Genomic DNA, 20,833 nt, shown 5'->3' with positions numbered 1-20,833 from the left:
AGTCTCAGGGTGCTGGATATATATATATAATATATATATATATATATATATATATATATATATATATATATATATATATATATAGTCATAGTACCCCCAAGAATTTAAAACTACTTTCATCCCTGGATAAATGTTCTCTTTCACTGCCATTTGCAAACTTTTACTTATTTTCATTTTAAACTGAATTGTATTTTTATTATATCTGTGATAAAAACTGACTCTCTCAGTGGGGCAGGGTTTCATTCTCGGGCTTCTCCTTTTTTCTCTATTCTGAATCAAAAATCTGACTCTTTAGTTTTGACTTTTCCAACATCAGAACGGAATAATAATTTAAATTAATAACTCGTCATTATCAGACAGGCTGATATTATTTTGAACAACCCAGACAGGAACCTCCCTGCTCATTTCCGTGGCGTTGCTCGGTTTATGCGTGCAGGTTTTCAGCGGAGCCAAAAAAATTCTTCAACCGTCGAGTCCCGCCTTTCTGCCTCTGGCCAAATAGTGAGCCCTGCCAGACGAAGACACCGGATCTTCCTGCCAAATACTGACTCCTGTCTCCGCACTGTTTGTGCCGCAGACGGAGCACGAGCTGCAGTTTAAACAGACATTTTATTTAAGGGCACCAGGACGTCTTTTTTTAAACACAAACTTTATTTTTTTAAAGTTGCTGATTTAATGAAACGGTGTCTGCAGTGTAGTGACAGCTTCAGTCCAGCAGGAGGCGAGTTGCTCACTGTGTTTACAGTAGGAGTGAGGCTGATCCTGAGTCAGATCTTGTTGCATTTTAAACGCGTAACATGGGAGGAGGATCTGATCCAGGACCGGCTTGGTTTGTTTTGGCTACAGGGAATGTCAAGTCGGGCGGTTTTATGCCCACCCACTCCGATAGTGTCATGAAAAAAACATCCCCGCCCCTCTGCCGTACCCCCGCGTACAAACCAAACAGACGGAAGGTAAAGTTACAATCAAAGCGGAGGAATTCTAGTCAAACCGAAAGCTGAGCGACTTCAGCGGACTTCACAGCGAACGGAACCGGAATACATGCGAACATCACGGAGAGCACGGAGCCTCATTCACACGGCGGGACACCCTGGAAAAGACGGAGAAACCTCAGGAGGATGTTCAGTTCCGAGGACTGGAGCTGAAAGTCGTTACGACAAGATGTGAAGCGCCCCGGGAGAAAGCGGAGACCGAGGCCAGCGGCAGGATGTTGGTCCGGAGCTCGGTGAGTGTTAGCCGGATTAGCTCTGTGAACTGGTCTCGGTGAGTGGTGCTAAATTAAAACACGCATGGATTTTAATCCGTCAGATTAAACTGTTAGCGGCTAATTCAGATGAACGGTAGTCGGTTCTTCCGGTGTAGAAGTTAGCCTCTGGTTCGCTGCTCAGAGTTGGCTCTTAAAGGGCCAGCTCACAGTTTCTCGGAACCTGGAAATCCGTTGATTTCCTATTAAAAAGCTAAAATATCTACTGAAATTAAATCTGGACTAGGTTACTCGGTTCTGTGAAATATACAGAACTTTCATCCAGTTTGTGAAGGACAAAAATATTCTGGGCTTTCATGTTATTTAGCTCACCAGAGAAATGACCCATCACCTTTTTAAATCCCTAGAATAAGATGATTCACGTCCAAAGTTTCTGGATTGATCGAGTCTAGAATGGGTCACTTTACAAGCCAAAGCGTCGCTAGTCTTAAGATTTTTCAGTCAGATCTCTAAAGTGGTTTAAAGAAGGAAAAACATCTAAAATTTCTGCTTTTGTCTTTTTTCTGAGATAAAATATAAATGTTTCCCAGTGCAAAGTTTGTTCTGAAGAGTTTATGTTTCTACAGTAAAGTGGATGTTTCACAGATGTAGAAATGTTTTATAGAAGCTGACTGAAATATGTAATCCAGATCTCCTTTCGGATTATAATCTAATTTAATTTAACTCAAAGCCTGGCCAGCAGCTATGAATCAGACACCAACTTCCTCCCTCCCTCCTCGAACCATCAGCTGGTTCTGGTTCCTGGTGGAGGAACTTCTTTGGTCCATTTAAACACAGCAGCAAAATAACCTAATCATCTATTTAGTGCTTTTCTGTAGAATAAATGTTAATATTATTAACTATGACCAGAAATCCAGATTAAATGGAATAAACTTTAATCTGGTCCTGCTGATAGTTGAAATGGTTAAAATGAGTTAAATTCATATTTTATTCTTGTTTTTAATACAAAATATGATCCATGATTGAAGGGAAGGAAAGTTTCCATTGAACCAAAGAGAGAAAATATCAGGCTGGTGCTGATGATTCACCTGAGAAAGGTCAAAGGTCATCTTCATCATCATCTTCCAGAGAGGAAACATCTGATGTCCCAGCAGCTTCAGCCTGAGGTCAAAGGTTACAGTGTGAAACTCAGAGAAATGACCAGACAACCCCAGAGGTCCACAGGTCAAAGGTCATGACCCTGAACCAGATTGAAGGAGAAATGATGTTCTGCAGAACCAAGCTGAGGATGCGATGCGTTCCAGTTGTGGTCGCAGTTAAACGTCTAACTTCACGTTCCAACATGGCTGCTGCTCGCATCAGCGCAGGAAGAAGTGGAGGAACAAGTTGGTTTGATCAGATTCACAGTTAGATCAGAACCTCCCAGCTGGAGGCGGATCACAGAGGTTCTGATCCAAGAGGAAACGGATCTGGCAGAAACCCTGCTGCATTCTGGGAGCTCAGCACGGCAGGGAGGAGGCTCAGTTTGACCTCTGACCTGATGAATGCAGTCGCTGTGCTGCTGACAGCCAGCTGATCTCTGGTCATGTGATCCGGTTCAGTCTGCAGAGGAACAGCGCTGCTTTTATCCTCCACTTCCTGAAGCTAATGAGCCGTTAGCATCTGAGCGCTAACGGCTCATCAGCTTCCACAGAACCAAGAACGTCAGGCCCGGTTCTGGCCTGCAGCACAGAGTTTCTGACCCGGTCCAGTTTAACCAGAAGCTGGGTCCTGGATCAGTGCCGGTCCGGTCCGGTCCGGTCCGAAGCTGCGGCTCAAACGGACCAAATCCCTCCTAAATCCCTCCTGCTTACCTAACACTATGGATCGGACCGGACCGGGCTGCTGCTGCAGAACCAATCCGACCAGAACTGGCAGGTTCTGGTCTGGAGGGCTGGATTGGGTCAGAACCGTCCCGCTCCCTGGTTCTGATCCGGGTTCTGTTTTAAAATAATCTCTTTATGTTTTATTACAAGCAGTTCAGTAAAAATCTGAAGTTTTTCCTCAAGAAATTTTAAATGGGAACAAATTCTGGAGAGCGAAATGTTTTCTGGATTATTTTTACTTCTGTAATTATTATTTTTATTATTTTTAGACCATAATCCTGCAGACATGGAGGAACTTTAGTCTCACAAACGAGAGTCAGAACAGGAAATGATCCGACTGGGTCAGATGAAGAACCGCTGGGCTCCGTCAGAACTCAGTACATTAATATCATCATTCATAAATAATTAGGAAATACAGGAACATGATGTCCACATGAAAAACAAAAACAATTATTTTATTTTGAAGGGCTACTTCCTGTACTTCAGGAACTTTTAGCTTTTATTTCATGGGGCATTTATTAGTTTATCTGGATAAATTATTAATGATTATTAACAGAATTTATTTATTCAATCTTTAAAGAAACTGATTTCCATGCAATAAACACATGAAGCGCAAAATTCCCACTTTTCTCTGTCCTTAAATGCACCACCAGGCAACACCTTAATGAATCACTTCCTCCATTTCCTGAGAATCTTTCCTGTTTGGATCAAAGTTTGATCTGCTGAACCCAGAACCGGTTCTGACCCGAGGTTCTGACCCGGTTCCGAGTGGTTCTGTGTGGTTCTCTCCTCAGCTGAAGCGGACCCGGGCCAGGGTGACCCATGCGGTGGTGGTAATCTTCCTGGAGTTCTTCGCCTGGGGCCTGCTGACCACGCCCATGCTGAAGGTGAGAGCCGGGTCGGCGGTTCTGTTCGGTTCAGACAGAACCAGAACCGGGCTCTGGGTCGGCTGACGTCTTGTGGTCTGGTTCTCCAGGTTCTCCATGAGACGTTCCCTCAGCACACCTTCCTGATGAACGGCCTGGTGCACGGCGTCAAGGTGAGGGGGCGGGGCTTAACCACAACAGGAAGTAGAGTCATGCAGCACTTCCCCTTCCAGGACCGTCTGGTTCCGACCCGCCTGACCAGATTAGATCTGAAACGATGTTGGATTCTCCACAAATTACAGAAGTTATTAAAATAATAACTTTTAATAATTTAAATGTAAAAAAGGAGGAAAAACTGATTCAAATCAGAAACTTTGGTATGAATAGAAATGGAACGCGGCGAAACGGGCCGCTGCTGCGTCCCATTTTCCTCTGTTACCACCGGGTTTCACATCACTGTCTGACCCGACCGGGTCGGAACCAGTCGGACCCGTCCTCTAATGGCCGTGTCTCTCTGTCCTCAGGGCTTCCTGTCCTTCCTGTCGGCTCCTCTGATTGGTGCTCTGTCGGACACCTGGGGCAGGAAGTCCTTCCTCCTCATCACCGTCTTCTTCACCTGCGCTCCGATCCCCTTCATGAAGATCAGCCCCTGGTGAGTCCGGTTCTGGTTCCACATATTCAGAGTTTCTGGGTCAGAACCTGATGTCAGGATGTTTGAGCTGCGGATCAGAACCCATCCTGTGTGTTCGGATCGGAACCGGTCCTGGTTCTGTTCGTCTCTGTGGGAAACTTTGTTCTGAAGTTTCTCAGGTTCTGATGAAGCAGAAACGTTGTGATGTGGGACCCGGTCGGGTTCTGGTTCTGAGGTTCTGCTGGGTTTAACCATCACATGCTCCTCATGTGAGCGGCATCAGGCCTCTGGCTCCCCCTGCTGGCCGCTCGCAGCGCCACACGCAGCCATGCTGACCAGTTCCCAGAAGTCCGTCTGGTTCTGAATGGTTTTAATCTGAGGAACCGGCAGCTGGTTCAGTTCTGACCCGGTTCAGCAGAACAGAACCGGCTCTCTGGGTTCTGAAGCAGCCGACCCGCTCTCAGGAAGCCGATCGAAATGAATCAATTAAATCAAAACAAGATCAATAATTTTCTTTGTTCATTTTTTTCACGTTTCTTCCAAGTTATTTTTATTTTGGGTATTTAAAATGTTTTCCAGTTTTAAATGTTAGAATTTAAAGTTTATTTCCATTATTTGACTTGGCATTAGTTTCATAACAACATTTTTCTTTATGGCAATAATTTCTGTGGTCATTTCACATCCATAAAAATTTGTTTTCCTGACGGGTTTAATGAACCAGAATCACCATCGAAATGTGACAAACTTTCTGTTTTTCTCTCTAAATCTGTTTCTGCTCCATGTTTTACTGCAGCTAAAGACAAATAGATCACTTTTTAAAACATTCACGTTAAATCAACAAACCCTGTCATTCTTGTTTCAGTTTTTTTCTACTAAAAATGGGCGGTGATGCCAGCTCCGACCTGCAGGTGGCAGTGTTTCCTACAAAACACCACCGTTAAATTACTCACTGCAAATATTTCTAAAATCTAGGAGAGAAAAAATCAGCTAAACTCAGAATGGGTCAGAACCAGGTGGAACCGGGTCAGAGGTCATGTGACCACAGAGAGGTTCTGGTCTGGTTCTGGTTTCAGGTGAATCCTGCCTCATTCTGAGCTGAACTCTAAATGAAACTTTATTTTCCTCCATAAAATCAGCCATGTTTTCCTGCCCTGCTGTTAACCCTCAATGCGCTGCAGAACCGACCCGACCCGGTTCCGTCTGACCCGGTTCTGTCTCTCCAGGTGGTACTTTGCTCTGATCGCCGTGTCGGGGACGTTCGCCGTGACGTTCTCCGTGATCTTCGCCTACGTCGCCGACGTCACCGAGGAGCACGAGAGGAGCACCGCCTACGGCCTGGTAACGACCAATCAGAACGCTGCAGGCTGCTGACATCACAGCAGCTGTAGATCAGATCATCATCATCATCATCATCATTATCCAGGTCCATCAGTAACGATTCTGTCAGGATGAATTAAACAGAACCAGCTGAACTGATCGGATCGTCTTCAGAACCAGCTGGTAGTTTGTGGAAACGCTGAGTCCTGATTGGATGGATGACTCTAAAGGAAACCACAGTGGTTAGCTATGCTAACCAAAATGCTAACTGCGCTACTCCTCAGTCACTGATCATAAACATCAGTTCCACCGGCGCTAAAGCGCTACGCTAACATGATATTCAGCAGAAGCTAAATGAGAAATCATCCCACCGGTTCCACCATCTTTTATTATTCTGATCGGGTCCGAGTCGGTCTGTAGCTTCATCGGGTCGTTCCTCAGAGTCCTGGTTTTCCCGACCTGGTTCGGCCTGGATCAGAGCCGGTTCTGTAGAACCCGGCTCACCTGACCTCCTCCTCCTCCCAGGTGTCGGCGACCTTCGCCGCCAGCCTGGTGACGAGCCCGGCCATCGGCGCCTACCTGTCCAGTCGCTATGGAGACAGCCTGGTGGTGCTGGTCGCCACGGTGATCGCGGTGACGGACATCGCCTTCGTGTTCTTCGTGGTTCCCGAGTCGCTGCCGGACAAGATGAGGCTGTCGTCGTTGGGGTTCCCCATCTCCTGGGAGCAGGCCGACCCGTTCGCTGTGAGTCAGTCGGACCCGGCAGAAGAACCGGAACCAGAACCAGCAGCTGAACCTCTGATTGGTTGTTTGTTTCAGTCGCTGCGGCGCGTCGGGAAGGATTCCACGGTTCTGCTGATCTGCATCACCGTCTTCCTGTCCTACCTGCCTGAAGCCGGACAGTACTCCAGCTTCTTCCTCTACCTGAAGCAGGTAGAGACACACACACACACACACACACACACACACACACACGGCTCCTCCGTCATGCTGGACCGTCGGAGTGATTGATTTTTCCTCTCGTCTCCTCCAGGTGATCCATTTCTCCCCTGAAGCCATCGCTGCCTTCATCGCCATGGTGGGAATCCTCTCCATCGTTGCTCAGGTTCGCTGGAATTGGCTAAAGCTAATTTTATCTCCTTTCTCCCAGCGCTAACTAGAAACAACCAATCACAGCAAGGGGCGGGTCTTAGCGCTGTCGGCTCTCTGCTGAGCTGCAGCATGATAGCATAGCCAGTTGTGAATGCTAATGCTAGCTAGCATAGCCAGTTGTGAATGCTAATGCTAGCTAGCATAGCCAGTTGTGAATGCTAATGCTAGTTAGCATAGCCAGTTGTGAATGCTAATGCTAGTTAGCATAGCCAGTTGTGAATGCTAATGCTAGTTAGCATAGCCAGTTGTGAATGCTAATGCTAGCTAGCATAGCCAGTTGTGAATGCTAATGCTATAAAAGGAAAATGTAACAAAAGTGAACTTAGAACCAAAATTCCTCTTTAATATTTAATGCAACAAAGGTAAACAAACCTGAATATAACAGTGTGACCCCTGCAGCTAACTGAGACCAGCTCATTCTCCGGCTGCGTTAGCGTAGCATCCGCTAGCACCGAGTCGCCATGACAGTGAAAACAAACATGGAGCAGCGAGTTCAGACTTCCTGTTTTATTCAGATTAAATACATTTATTTCTAAATGAAGAATCGGAGAGAAAACTGTAAAAACAAAGAACGACTCAGATCTATTGTTCAAATGAATCAGCATAAAGAACTGTTCCTCCAGGTGTCTGCAGCAGCTGTCTCTGTGACCTCTGACCCCTGACCTGTCCCCTCAGACCGTCCTGCTCAGCGTTCTGATGCGAACCATCGGGAAGAAGAACACGGTTCTGTTGGGTCTGGGCTTCCAGCTGCTGCAGCTGGGCTGGTACGCCTTCGGGTCCGAGCCGTGGTGAGTCTCTGGTTCTGTTCCCGGTCCTGATCCTGGTTCTGGTTCTGACGGGTCGGTTCTGTCCCTGCAGGATGATGTGGGCAGCAGGAACCGTTGCTGCTTTGTCCTCCATCACCTTCCCAGCAGTCTCTGCTCTCGTGTCGCACAACGCCGCCGCCGACCAGCAGGGTGAGCCAATCAGGAGCAGCTTCACGTTACAGCAGCCAATCAGGAGCAGCTTCACGTTACAGCAGCCAATCAGCTGCAGCCTAACTCTGTGTGTGTGTGTGTGTGTGTAGGCGTGGTCCAGGGGATGATCACAGGGATCCGGGGCCTCTGTAACGGTTTGGGTCCGGCTCTCTACGGATTCATCTTCTTCCTGTTCAACGTGGAGCTGAGCGACGTTCCAGCAGCCACAGGAACGCCGGACACACAGGTACCGCCCACCTGGACACGCCCACCTGGACACGCCCACCTGGACACGCCCACCTGGGCACGCCTACCTGGACACGCCCACCCTCAGAACAACACATTGAGAGCAGAAATGAAACCAAGACATTACAACAGATGGAAACATTTTTCATTCAAGATGGAAACTGAATCTGAATCTGTTCTTCCATCTGCTGGTATTTTTATCTTCACCTGTCGGCTAAATTATTTTCTTATTTAACAGGAAGTGAGGTGTCACTTTTTGTTTTTTTCTGTATTTCTATAAAACCTGTAGTGCCGCGGCAGCCATCTTTACTGAGGGCTGCTGGGTAACGGCTCCGTTCTTCTTCTTTGGTTTCATTAGAGGAATAAAAACATCAGATTATGATAAAAACATTTAACTGAGCATCCAGAACAGAACCTGACCGGTTCTGATCGGGTCGGCCACTGTAGAAGAGCTAAAGACCAGGTTCTGTTGAATCAGAGGTCAAAGGTCACCGTTTCCTCCTGTCTCCGCAGCGCGCCGTCATCCCGGGCCCTCCCTTCCTGTTCGGGGCGTGCACCGTCATCCTCGCCGTGGTCGTCGCCGTTTTCATCCCGGAGAATCTCCGCCCCGCCGGCGGTCCGGCCGCCGCGAAGCCCGCACACGCTCAGAACGGCGGCGCGGCGCTGGCCACGCCCACCAGCGACGCCGAGGACATCGAGCCGCTCCTGCAGGACAGCAGCATGTGAGCGGGCGGCGGCCAATCACTGACGGCGTTCATAAGCTCCTCTCTCCTGATTGGCTGAGACCAAAGGGCTGGGGGAACAGCGCCCCCTCTGGACTCTACCAGCAGGTAAACTGACTCACCTGTTGGAGTTTCTCTGCTTCATTATGCACCTGCTGGCCCCGCCCCCCCGGTTACCATGACGACGGCCGGAGGAAGTTCCCGGACCGCCGCCTCCACTCCGTTACCATGGTGACGTCTAGGGGACGCTGTGTCATGGCAACAGGTTCTGGACTCACGGTGTCGGGTCAGACCTCAGAGCCTCGCCTGGTTCTGGAGGTTCTGCTTGACCTTCGACCCGTCAGAACCAGAGCACATGTTCCGGTTGGGATCCGTGTTTCTGGTTCCGGAACGTTTTTACCAAACATCTGGACGGTTTTCTGGAGTCTGGGCCGGTCCGGTTTGCTTCCTGGTTCCTTCTGCAGCGTCACAGCAGGTCCAGTTTAACAGAACCGGGCAGTCCGGTCTGGCTGACCCGGTTCCTGTAGCTCCAGAACCTCCAGAACCATGCAGCTGTGGTCCAGATGTGTCTGCTGCGCTTTAGTGCCTCTAACCGACCCGGTTCCTACCAGCCGGGTTTTTTCAGAACTTTGTGACGATCTTAATAAAGATGTTTGAACCGAGCCTCCGAGTTTCACTCTGCATGTTTCCATCGCATTTCCAGGTTCGGATCAGAACCAAAAACTTAAATGATAAAATATGAATTTAATTTATGGAAATGTTTAAGGTAAGAAAATGAAATTAAAAGAGTTTATAGAGTATCACCTCTTAGCCCCGCCCCCTGACTGGGACGAGGCTCTGAGGGGCGGGGCTAGTGTGAGGGGGAGGGGCTAAGGGGCGGTGGCCCTTTAGCCTTTTCTAACAACAAATCCACTTTTATTTTGAAGAGATTAAAAATTTGACTGAATAATTTTAGTGTAATTTTTGTGCCGTTGAGGTGAGACGGTTCTGTAGTTCAAAGTCACGTTGAATTTTGATCACCAGATTTTATTAAAGCTTCTGAAATCATAAAAACTACAAACAAACTGCAGGAAGTCCAGAAAAACAAAAACAGGAAACATTTCCTGGAATCTAAAATCACGTCGGAATAAAACCAGAACTTCTGGAAAAAACTAAAATCATGTTGAAACATTTAAATCTACAAAATATTTCTGTAATTCTGATTTTTATGTTTGGTCACAACTTCAAACTCAGATTTAAACTCTTCAAAGCAAAAACACACAAAGGTCAAAGGTCAACCTGAAACTTTCAGGAACAAAAAATTATTTTTAAATGGAAATTATTCCAGAGGAATATTTAGAATTCATTTTCTGTAAACTTTATATTTCATCTGTATTTAAATTAAAATCCAAAAATAATTTAAAATTCTGACAGGCAGAAATGATTCATATGGAAATATTAAAATATTTCATGAGAAAATTCACTGAGATTTAAATCCTTATTGATTCTGTGGAAATTATGGTTTAGATTAAATTTTACACTTTAATCTGATTTGTTAGTTTTAAAACCGTAACATTTTGTTCTCATTATTCAGGTTTTATGGTTTTATTCTTATTTTCCTGTTAAAACTTGGAAACTTTGAAAAATCTGGAATTTAAACTGAAATAAAACCAACATGAAAAACCAACAGAACCTCCAGAACCAGGATCTGGACCCGCGTCCAGCAGCTGTTCTGACCCGACTGGACTCTGCAGAACGGGTCCGGTTCTGGTTCTGGTTCTGGTTCTGGTTCCGGTCCGTCACAGCAGGCAGGAGATGGAGACCTTGGTGGTGGAGAAGGGGACGGTGTCTGGTTTGGGACAAACAGAGTTAGCGGTTAGCGGCGTTAGCGATTAGCAGCGTTAGCGGTTAGCAGCGTTAGCGGTTAGCACCGCTAGCGCTGCAGGTGACCTTGGACTGACCTCTGTCCTTCAGCGTGCTGATGTACGCCTCCATGAACTCCTTCTCACTGCCGTCCTTCACCTCCTGCTCCCTCCACCTCCTCCTCTTCTCCTTCTTCTTCTTCTCCTCTTCCTCCTTCTTCCTCCTCCTCTTCTCGGGGTTGTCATGGAGACGGATGAACCTGCGGCGGGACACAGACGCGGTCGGTCCGACGGTTCACGGCTTCGCCGACCTGCTGGGATCTTACTTGATCTCCGGGTCGTTGCAGAGTCGGGTCGGGACGCTGGTCAACCCGTCGCCGCTGGCAACCACCATCCTCAGACTGGAGATGTTGGCGAGACAAACGGGGAGGTAAGACAGGCTGTTCTGATGGACGAAGAGGGTGGAGAGCTGCTGCAGCCTGGGCACAGAAAGAAAGTACACCCCGCTGACCAGCAGGAAAAGAAAGTACACCCTGCTAACCTAGCGCACTTAGCTCTCCCTTATGTCCTCCCTGGACAGCTACCTGTCCTGGACAGCTACCTGTCCTGGACAGCTACCTGTCCATGTCCTGCGGCAGGTCGCTCAGCTGGTTGTTGCTCAGGTCCAGCAGCTGCAGGCGGCTCATCCTCAGGGCGCAGATCGGGATGGAGGCGAACCGGTTCTCCGAGATGTCCAGGTGGACCAGCTGCTTCAGGCCGCTGAGCTGCAGGCGGAAAACACCATGAAGGAGGGATCTGACCCGGTTCCGACCCAGTTCTGACCCGGTCCACAGACCCGCAGCCTCACCTCAAAGGGCAGCTCGCTCAGGTTCAGGTTTCCGGCCAGTTCCAGACGCTCCAGCTGCTCACAGTCTCCGAGCTCCGGAGGAACTCTGGACAGGCGGTTGTAGCTGATGTTCAGCCTGCGGAGCGCCGCCAGCTTCCCTGGTGGAGGCGGAGACAGGAAACAGGAAGCAGAGACAGGAAACAGGAAGCAGAGACAGGAAGCAGGAAACAGAGACAGGAAGCAGGAAACAGACAGGAAACAGGAAGGAGAGACAGGAAGCAGGAAACAGACAAGAAACAGGAAGCAGAGACAGGAAGCAGGAAACAGACAGGAAGCAGGAAACAGACAGGAAACAGGAAGCAGAGACAGGAAGCAGGAAACAGAGACAGGAAACAGGAAGGAGAGACAGGAAACAGAGACAGGAAGCAGGAAACAGACAGGAAACAGAGACAGGAAACAGGAAGGAGAGACAGGAAGCAGGAAACAGACAAGAAACAGGAAGCAGAGACAGGAAGCAGGAAACAGAGACAGGAAACAGGAAGGAGAGACAGGAAGCAGAGACAGGAAGCAGGAAACAGACAAGAAACAGGAAACAGAGACAGGAAGCAGGAAACAGACAGGAAACAGGAAGCGGAGACAGGAGATGGACACAGAGTTTAGGTGGAAACAACCAACCGTCCTGCTGATGAGGAGCAAACGGACCTGATAGAAGTTGGGTCAGATTCTGGCCCGGTTCTGCTCACCGATCTGAGGCGGCAGGTCCGCGATGAGGTTTCTGGGAATCTCGAGCACAGAGAGCTGGGTGAACTGAGCCAGGAAGTCGGGCAGCTGGCGGATCCGAGTCCGTCTGACGTGCCACTCCTGCAGGTAGGTGGTCCACTGCAGCTCCCGGGGAAAGTCCTGCAGGACGGTTCCCTCAAACATCACAGAGGGAACAGAGTTCCCTTTCCCTGGAATGTGGGAACTCACCAGCCAGCGATCTCCTTCCAGCCGGAAGATCAGGTCCTTCCGATCCGGATGATCCTCATCCTGCTGGACGTCTAAGAGGAACAGAAACACTTTACCTGAATGTCTGGCTGACAATCAGACTGCAGGTTCCTAAAGCCTCTCAGGAGGAGCAAATGGTTTCTGTTTGCTGAGTCAGGAGAAAATGGCCGCTGCCGTCGTCGGATCCATTTCCTCCTGATCATCATGGCAGCTGAAACGCTCAGGGACGGAGAGACGCCATGATGTCCTCTGAGCTGAAGACAAGGCGAAGGTCTCCTAGTTCCTCCATGTTGGAGCCTCTTCCTCTGGGAGCAGGCCGGGTCCATCAGAACCAAAACTACTCTGTTCCAGAACCGTTGTTGCTGTCTAACCAGGGTGACTGGTGGAGAACCTCAGGGTTCTGAGCTCGGTCCATTTCCTTTACTATGAGCTTCCAGTTGGTGAAATGGAGAAAATATCCGCCGCTATGCTGATGATACTCGGCTCTATGTGAGGTCATGGTTATTACATGGTTATTACATGGTTATTACATGGTTATTAACTCCCTGATGAAGTCAGAAAACCCACCAGTACAGAACATGTTCTGTACTCTGATCAACTCATTCCCATGTGAACCGTTGGCCAGAACAACGGTTTGGGTTTCTTCCAAAAGATAAAATCTCCATATTAAACTCGGTACCAGTGATCTGGTTTTACCTGTGGTACCTGTGTTCCGGTGTTTTACCTGTTCTGGTGTTTTACCTGTTCCGGTGTTTTACCTGTGGTCCGGTCCAGGTGTCCTCCGGACGGCTCCGGCTCCGTCAGCAGGGATCTCTCCAGGTAGTGGTGCAGCTGCTGCAGCTCTTTGGCCTTCATGCTCTTGCAGTAGATCCGGTACTGCCACTGCTGATCGATCCTGCAGACAGGAAACGGTCTGAATCCACGAAGGACGGATCTCAGGTGTTAACGAGCGAACAGCAGCAGGACGTTCCTGTTGTTTGGTTTCTGACCGGACATCTGACCTGCTGCTATAAATACCTCCGTGTTCATGTTGCTAAAAGCAGCTTGTGACTCCATCACCAGTCAGCCTCAGTGAGCAGATCCATTCAGATCCATTCAGATCCATTCAGATCCATTCAGAAACATTCAGATCCATTCAGATCCATTCAGATCCATTCAGATCCATTCAGAAACATTCAGATCCATTCAGATCCATTCAGATCCATTCAGATCCATTCAGAAACATTCAGATCCATTCAGATACATTCAGATACACAAACGGCTGATGTCATTAATTAGGTCATTTCCTGTCATATGTGCGGCTTTTCCAGCTGCTTCTGGAATATTTAGCTGCTGGAAAAGCAGGCATGTCGTATTTAGACCTAAAACTCTGAAGTGAGTCTCCGTCTAGTTTTGGGACTGAAGCTGTAAGTTGGTGAGACAGCATCGCCCCCTTCAGGCCGGGCTGTGAACAGCAGCAGCGCCCCCTTCAGGCCGGGCTGTGAACGGCAGCATCGCCCCCTTCAGGCCGGGCTGTAAACGGCAGCAGCGCCCCCTTCAGGCCGGGCTGTGAACAGCAGCAGCGCCCCCTTCAGGCCGGGCTGTGAACGGCAGCAGCGCCCCCTTCAGGCCGGGCTGTGAACAGCAGCAGCGCCCCCTTCAGGCCAGGCTGTGAACAGCAGCGCTGCTCTGACGGTTGATGAAACTGACCTGGCGAGGGCGCTGTTCTCCACCCTCTCCTGCTCCTTCTTCTGCCTGGTTCTGTACTTCTTCACTCGGACCTCCCAGATTCCTCGGACCGCAGAAAGATCGTAGACCGGAACGTCGAGCTTCCTGTTCGGACCCATCGGTTCTGCTGGGTTTGGACCAGAAAAACGCACGAAAATTTACTGAGTTTCTTCTGAACATTTGTTCAAACTGAGTTATGAGTTATTTCAGAGCCTGTTTTGCCTCTCTGTGCTGCAGCGCCACCCGGAGGCTGAAAAGTGTTTTACTGAAGATTAAAAAAAAAAACTTAAGCTGGAAATTAAAGATTTGATGATAAACAAAATGTCCATTTTTGTCTGTAAGGATTTTGATCCTGAAATGGTTTTACACATTATAAAACTGTTTAAACCCAGATTATCATGGATTAATGCGTCAATCTAACTTTGACTGTACCTCCTTAAAACTGATGTAATTTAACCCAGAAGTTTGTAGCGATCTGCCTGCATGACTGAGGAAACCTGTCCAGGTGAATTTAGCTCAGATTGAACAAACTAATAACACTTTTTAAAATGAAAAAAACAAACAAACTTTAAATTAAAGCTTTAACATATCTGATTAAAAGCACAAATAAAAAATGGAAACAGTTCAGTCGCGGCAGTTCCAGATTATTTTCCAGTCTGCTTGTTGGAGGAACTTGAAGGAATATTTAAATTTCTTAAATTATTTTTGAAGCTAAAAGCAGAACACAGAAGAACCAAAGGATTTATTAATATCTGGGTTTACTGACAGTAGCTTGTAATAACGATACAGATCCATCTAAAAACGTGTTTTAGTTTTAAACTGTTTAAAACCGCAAATTCTTCTTTCATGTTGGCATTTTTGTTCCAGGTGTGGCGAAACCATCACTGGCCCAGGCGTGGCCTGCTATAACAGGCCTAGGTGCGAAATGCCATCACTGGCCCAGGTGTGGTGTGTCAACACTGGCCCAGTTCTGACATCAGCGGCCAAGGTGTGACATCACTGGCCCAGATGCGGCCTGCTGTCATCGGCCCAGATGTGGTGTGCCACCATTGGCCCAGTTGCGACATCACAGGCCAATGTGTGGCCTGCTGTCACTGGCCCAGGTGCGGCGTGCCATCACCGGCTCAAGTGTGGTGTGACATCACTGGCCCAGGTGCAGCCTGCCATCACCGTCTCAGGTGCGAAATGCCATCATCAGCCCAGGTGTGGTGTGACATCACTGGCCCAGATGCCCCGTGCCATCACTGGCCCAGGTGCGGCCTGCCATCAGCGTCTCAGGTGCGAAATGCCATCACTGGCCCAGGTGTGGCCTGCCATCAGCGTCTCAGGTGCGAAATGCCATCACTGGCCCAGGTGTGGCCTGCCGTCACTGACCCAGGTGCGGCGTGACATCACCGGCCCAGGTGTGACATCACTGGCCCACATGCAGCCTGCCGTCATCGGCCCAGGTGTGGTGTGTCAACACTGGCCACACCTGAACCAGTGATGTAATTTCACCAGCCCAGATGTGGTGTGACACCATTGGCCGAGATGCGGCCTGGCATCACTGGCCCAGATGTGGCCTGCTGTCATCGGCCCAGATGTGGTGTGACACCATTGGCCCAGTTGCAACATCACTGGCCAAGGAGTGGCCTGCCGTCACTGGCCCAGATGCGGCCTGCCATCACCGTCTCAGGTGCGAAATGCCATCATCAGCCCAGGTGTGGTGTGACATCACTGGCCCAGATGCCCCGTGCCATCACTGGCCCAGGTGTGGCGTGACATTACCGGCTCAAGCGTGGTGTGACATCGCCGGCCCAGGTGTGACATCACTGGCCCACATGCAGCCTGCCGTCATCGGCCCAGGTGTGGTGTGTCAACACTGGCCACACCTGGGCTGGTGATATCACACCTGAACCAGTGATGTAATTTCACCAGCCCAGATGTGGTGTGACACCATTGGCCCAGATGCGGCCTGCCATCACTGGCCCAGATGTGGCCTGCTGTCATCGGCCCAGATGTGGTGTGCCACCATTGGCCCAGTTGCGACATCACCGGCCAAGGAGTGGCCTGCCGTCACTGGCCCTGATGCGGCGTGCCATCACTGGCCCAGGTGTGGCCTGCCATCAGCGTCTCAGGTGCGAAATGCCATCACTGGCCCAGGTGTGGCCTGCCGTCACTGGCCCAGGTGCGGCGTGACATCACCGGCCCAGGTGTGACATCACTGGCCCACATGCAGCCTGCCGTCATCGGCCCAGGTGTGGTGTGTCAAGACTGGCCACACCTGGGCCGGTGATATCACACCTGAACCAGTGATGTAATTTCACCAGCCCAGACGTGGTGTGACACCATTGGCCCAGATGCGGCCTGCCATCACTGGCCCAGATGTGGCCTGCTGTCATCGGCCCAGATGTGGTGTGCCACCATTGGCCCAGTTGCGACATCACCGGCCAAGGAGTGGCCTGCCGTCACTGGCCCAGATGCGGCGTGCCATCACTGGCCCAGGTGCGGCCTGCCATCAGCGTCTCAGGTGCGAAATGCCATCACTGGCCCAGGTGTGGCCTGCCGTCACTGGCCCAGGTGCGGCGTGACATCACCGGCCCAGGTGTGACATCACTGGCCCACATGCAGCCTGCCGTCATCGGCCCAGGTGTGGTGTGTCAACACTGGCCACACCTGGGCCGGTGATATCACACCTGAACCAGTGATGTAATTTCACCAGCCCAGATGGGGTGTGCCACCATTGGCCCAGTTGCGACATCACAGGCCAAGGTGTGGCCTGCCGTCACTGGCCCAGATGCGGCGTGCCATCACTGGCCCAGGTGTGGCCTGCTATCACTGACTCAGGTGCGGCGTGACATTACCGGCACATGTGCGAAATTCCATCACCGGCTCAAGTGTGGTGTGACATCACTGCCCCAACTGTGGTGTGTCAAGACTGGCCACACTTGGGCCGGTGATGTCATTTCACTGGCGCAGGTGTGGTGTGACATCACCGGCCCAAGTGCGGTGTGCCAACACTGGCCCAGGTGCGGCCTGCCATCAGCGTCTCAGGTGCGAAATGCCATCACTGGCCCAGGTGTGGCCTGCCGTCACTGGCCCAGGTGCGGCGTGACATCACCGGCCCAGGTGTGACATCACTGGCCCACATGCAGCCTGCCGTCATCGGCCCAGGTGTGGTGTGTCAACACTGGCCACACCTGGGCCGGTGATATCACACCTGAACCAGTGATGTAATTTCACCAGCCCAGATGTGGTGTGACACCATTGGCCCAGTTGCAACATCACTGGCCAAGGAGTGGCCTGCCGTCACTGGCCCAGATGCGGCCTGCCATCACCGTCTCAGGTGCGAAATGCCATCATCAGCCCAGGTGTGGTGTGACATCACTGGCCCAGATGCCCCGTGCCATCACTGGCCCAGGTGTGGCGTGACATTACCGGCTCAAGCGTGGTGTGACATCGCCGGCCCAGGTGTGACATCACTGGCCCACATGCAGCCTGCCGTCATCGGCCCAGGTGTGGTGTGTCAACACTGGCCACACCTGGGCTGGTGATATCACACCTGAACCAGTGATGTAATTTCACCAGCCCAGACGGGGTGTGACACCATTGGCCCAGATGCGGCCTGCCATCACTGGCCCAGATGTGGCCTGCTGTCATCGGCCCAGATGTGGTGTGCCACCATTGGCCCAGTTGCGACATCACCGGCCAAGGAGTGGCCTGCCGTCACTGGCCCAGATGCGGCGTGCCATCACTGGCCCAGGTGCGGCCTGCCATCAGCGTCTCAGGTGCGAAATGCCATCACTGGCCCAGGTGTGGCCTGCTATCACTGACCCAGGTGCGGCGTGACATTACCGGCACATGTGCGAAATTCCATCACCGGTTCAAGTGTGGTGTGTCATCACTGCCCCAACTGTGGTGTGTCAAGACTGGCCACACTTGGGCCGGTGATGTCATTTCACTGGCGCAGGTGTGGTGTGACATCACCGGCCCAAGTGCGGCCTGCCATCAGCGTCTCAGGTCCGAAATGCCATCACCGGCCCAGGTGTGGCCTGCCGTCACTGGCCCAGGTGCGGCGTGACATCACCGGCCCACATGCAGCCTGCCGTCATCGGCCCAGGTGTGGTGTGTCAACACTGGCCACACCTGGGCCGGTGATATCACACCTGAACCAGTGATGTAATTTCACCAGCCCAGATGTGGTGTGACACCATTGGCCCAGTTGCAACATCACTGGCCCAGATGCCCCGTGCCATCACTGGCCCAGGTGCGGCGTGACATTACCGACTCAAGTGTGGTGTGACATCACTGCCCCAGGTGTGAGATCACCGGCCCAAGTGCGGTGTGCCATCACAGGCCCAGGTGCGGCCTGCCATCACCGTCTCAGGTGCGGCGTGACATCACCGGCCCAGGTGTGGCCTGCCGTCACAGGCCCAGGTGCGGCCTGCCATCACCGTCTCAGGTGCGGCGTGACATCACTGGCCCAGGTGTGGCCTGCCGTCACTGGCCCAGGTGCGGCGTGACATCACCGGCCCAGGTGCGAAATGCTATCACCGGCTCAAGCGTGGTGTGACATCACCGGCCCAGGTGTGACATCACTGGCCCACATGCAGCCTGCCGTCATCGGCCCAGGTGTGGTGTGTCACCATTGGCCCAGTTGCGACATCACTGGGCAAGGTGTGGCCTGCCATCACTGGCCCAACTGTGGTGTATCAAGACTGGCCACACCTGGGCCAGTGATGTAATTTCACCAGCCCAAATGCAGCGTGACACCATTGGCCCAGGTGAGAAATGACATCACTGGCCCAGGTGCGGCCCGCCTCAGCTGAACCATCCCATCATTGCCAGATCTGGCCTGATTCTGCTTTACCCAGTTTGCCAAATCCGGGTCGGTCTGGTTTGTGGGATCAGACGGATTTTAAATCACTGAAAATCACCTTGAATCACCTTGTAGAGTTTTGTATTTTTAACCATTTCAATGAATTTCAAATGGTTTCAGCTGAAATGTTCAGTTTTAACAGAAACATATTTGATCTGTTTGGCAGATTTTACTCAGATCTCTAAATCTCCGTTCTGCTCATTACAACATGCTGCTAATTTTAGCTGCTCACACAGAAAACATTTTGGTTTTTAAAATCAAACTGTTAAACAGAAAATCCAACAATCGATCAGATGAGGTCATAGTTCTGGTTCCGACCCAGAATCCGTCCTCTGGTTCCTACCTGAGGCTCGGCGTCCGTCCTGTTTACTGACCCGCCGTGTGTGTGTGACCCACCAAGCTATTTTTACAGTGTTTTGCTGCGTGTGAGTGTGTGTCACATGACACCGAGGCTCGGCGCTCCTCACACACACGGAGGCGTTTCCCCGGATCAACGGGCGGATCCGTTTCCTCCAGAACCAGAACCCGACTGTTCAGTGTAATGTTTTATATTTACTGGCTGATTTCACCTGACAGAAACTTTCTTCATGGCTGGAGTCAGGGATGTCCAAAGTGCGGTCAGGGGGCCATTTACGGCCCTCTGAAGGGTTTTGTGCGGCCCGCCTGGACCTCAGTTCTGGTACTACGTTGCTGCAGGTGATCATTTTTCACTTTGTGTGGATTTACCTTTACAGATAAATGACATCATCTTTGAAAACATGGTTCAAAAATCGACTCCCAACAATGTTTCTGCTTTCGTCTACAACCAGAAAACATCGACCCACTTTTTCCTCAGACTCTTTAGAAATAATAAAAATAGTTTTTCTTTTGGGTCTTTTTTAATCATTACATTTATTCAGCATAAATACCTCCTGATTAAAGATGACCATGGAAAATTATTACCATAAGATAGTTTATGACTTTATTGCCAGATAAATCTTTTTCTCCTCTTAAGTAAATATTAAATATTTTATATTAATCACATTTTATCCCCACAGTTCTTGCTAAACCAGCTTTGACTTGCAATCAGAAAATGAGGATCAGAAATAACATTTAAATGAATTATTTTAACTTTCACTTCATATTTAAAAAGAGAACAGAAACAATAATTGAGGAAAAAAAATTATGAAATTGTAATTAAACTTTTGCTTTTTTTCTCCTGAATTAAAGAGTTTAAAAATAGTATAAATTACTAACTAAATGAAATGAAAGTGTTAAAACACATAAATTGCTTTAATCAGTTATTCAGACTTCAACATTTCCTCAGTTCTGCTGGATGTGGCGCCATCTGGTGGAAACTGACGTTCCTCTGGAGAACAAAATCTGACCGAGTAAAAATTATAATCCAGATTATTCAGATCAGCTGAACTGATGCTGAACAGATAAAACATGTATAATAAATAAAAAGTCCACATGAAAACAAACAATATTCCATCAAAGTGCAGCAGAAACTGAACTGATAAAAACATCTCAGTGATGATCAGAGATGATCGGTGATGATCAGTGATGATCAGTGATGATCAGTGATGATCAGAGATGATCAGTGATGATCAGTGATGATCAGTGATGATCAGTGATGATCAGTGATGATCAGAGATGATCGGTGATGATCAGAG

The 20,833-nt window shown here is 49.8% G+C and overlaps 2 protein-coding genes across 2 annotated transcripts; one reads left to right on the top strand and one right to left on the bottom strand.

Annotated features, from left to right (window-relative positions):
- The first annotated feature begins 929 nt into the window (after positions 1 to 929).
- slc71a2b (solute carrier family 71 member 2b) lies at positions 930 to 9,621 on the top strand. Its single transcript, XM_014977111.2, has 12 exons — positions 930 to 1,225; positions 3,864 to 3,956; positions 4,046 to 4,108; positions 4,460 to 4,587; positions 5,790 to 5,904; positions 6,409 to 6,627; positions 6,703 to 6,816; positions 6,917 to 6,988; positions 7,711 to 7,823; positions 7,894 to 7,991; positions 8,102 to 8,238; positions 8,751 to 9,621. Exons 1-12 carry the CDS (start codon positions 1,208 to 1,210, stop codon positions 8,961 to 8,963), a joined length of 1,383 nt encoding a protein of 460 aa, XP_014832597.2. The 5' UTR covers positions 930 to 1,207; the 3' UTR covers positions 8,964 to 9,621.
- A 343-nt stretch (positions 9,622 to 9,964) lies between these two features.
- Positions 9,965 to 14,445, bottom strand: lrrc2 (leucine rich repeat containing 2). Its single transcript, XM_088008567.1, has 9 exons — positions 14,303 to 14,445; positions 13,372 to 13,508; positions 12,596 to 12,666; positions 12,370 to 12,526; positions 11,648 to 11,784; positions 11,419 to 11,564; positions 11,127 to 11,279; positions 10,900 to 11,060; positions 9,965 to 10,787 (listed from the first exon to the last, which is right to left on the bottom strand). The coding sequence occupies exons 1-9, from the start codon at positions 14,437 to 14,439 to the stop codon at positions 10,738 to 10,740; spliced, it is 1,149 nt and encodes a 382-aa protein (XP_087864693.1). The 5' UTR covers positions 14,440 to 14,445; the 3' UTR covers positions 9,965 to 10,737.
- Between the last annotated feature and the right edge of the window lie 6,388 nt (positions 14,446 to 20,833).

Source organism: Poecilia mexicana, unplaced genomic scaffold (assembly GCF_051168715.1).
Source record: "Poecilia mexicana isolate PSO_F unplaced genomic scaffold, ASM5116871v1 scaffold_9, whole genome shotgun sequence".
NCBI lineage: Eukaryota > Metazoa > Chordata > Actinopteri > Cyprinodontiformes > Poeciliidae > Poecilia > Poecilia mexicana.
The sequence above is the reverse complement of the archived record's forward strand: the minus strand, read 5'-3'. Positions and strand labels throughout refer to the sequence as shown.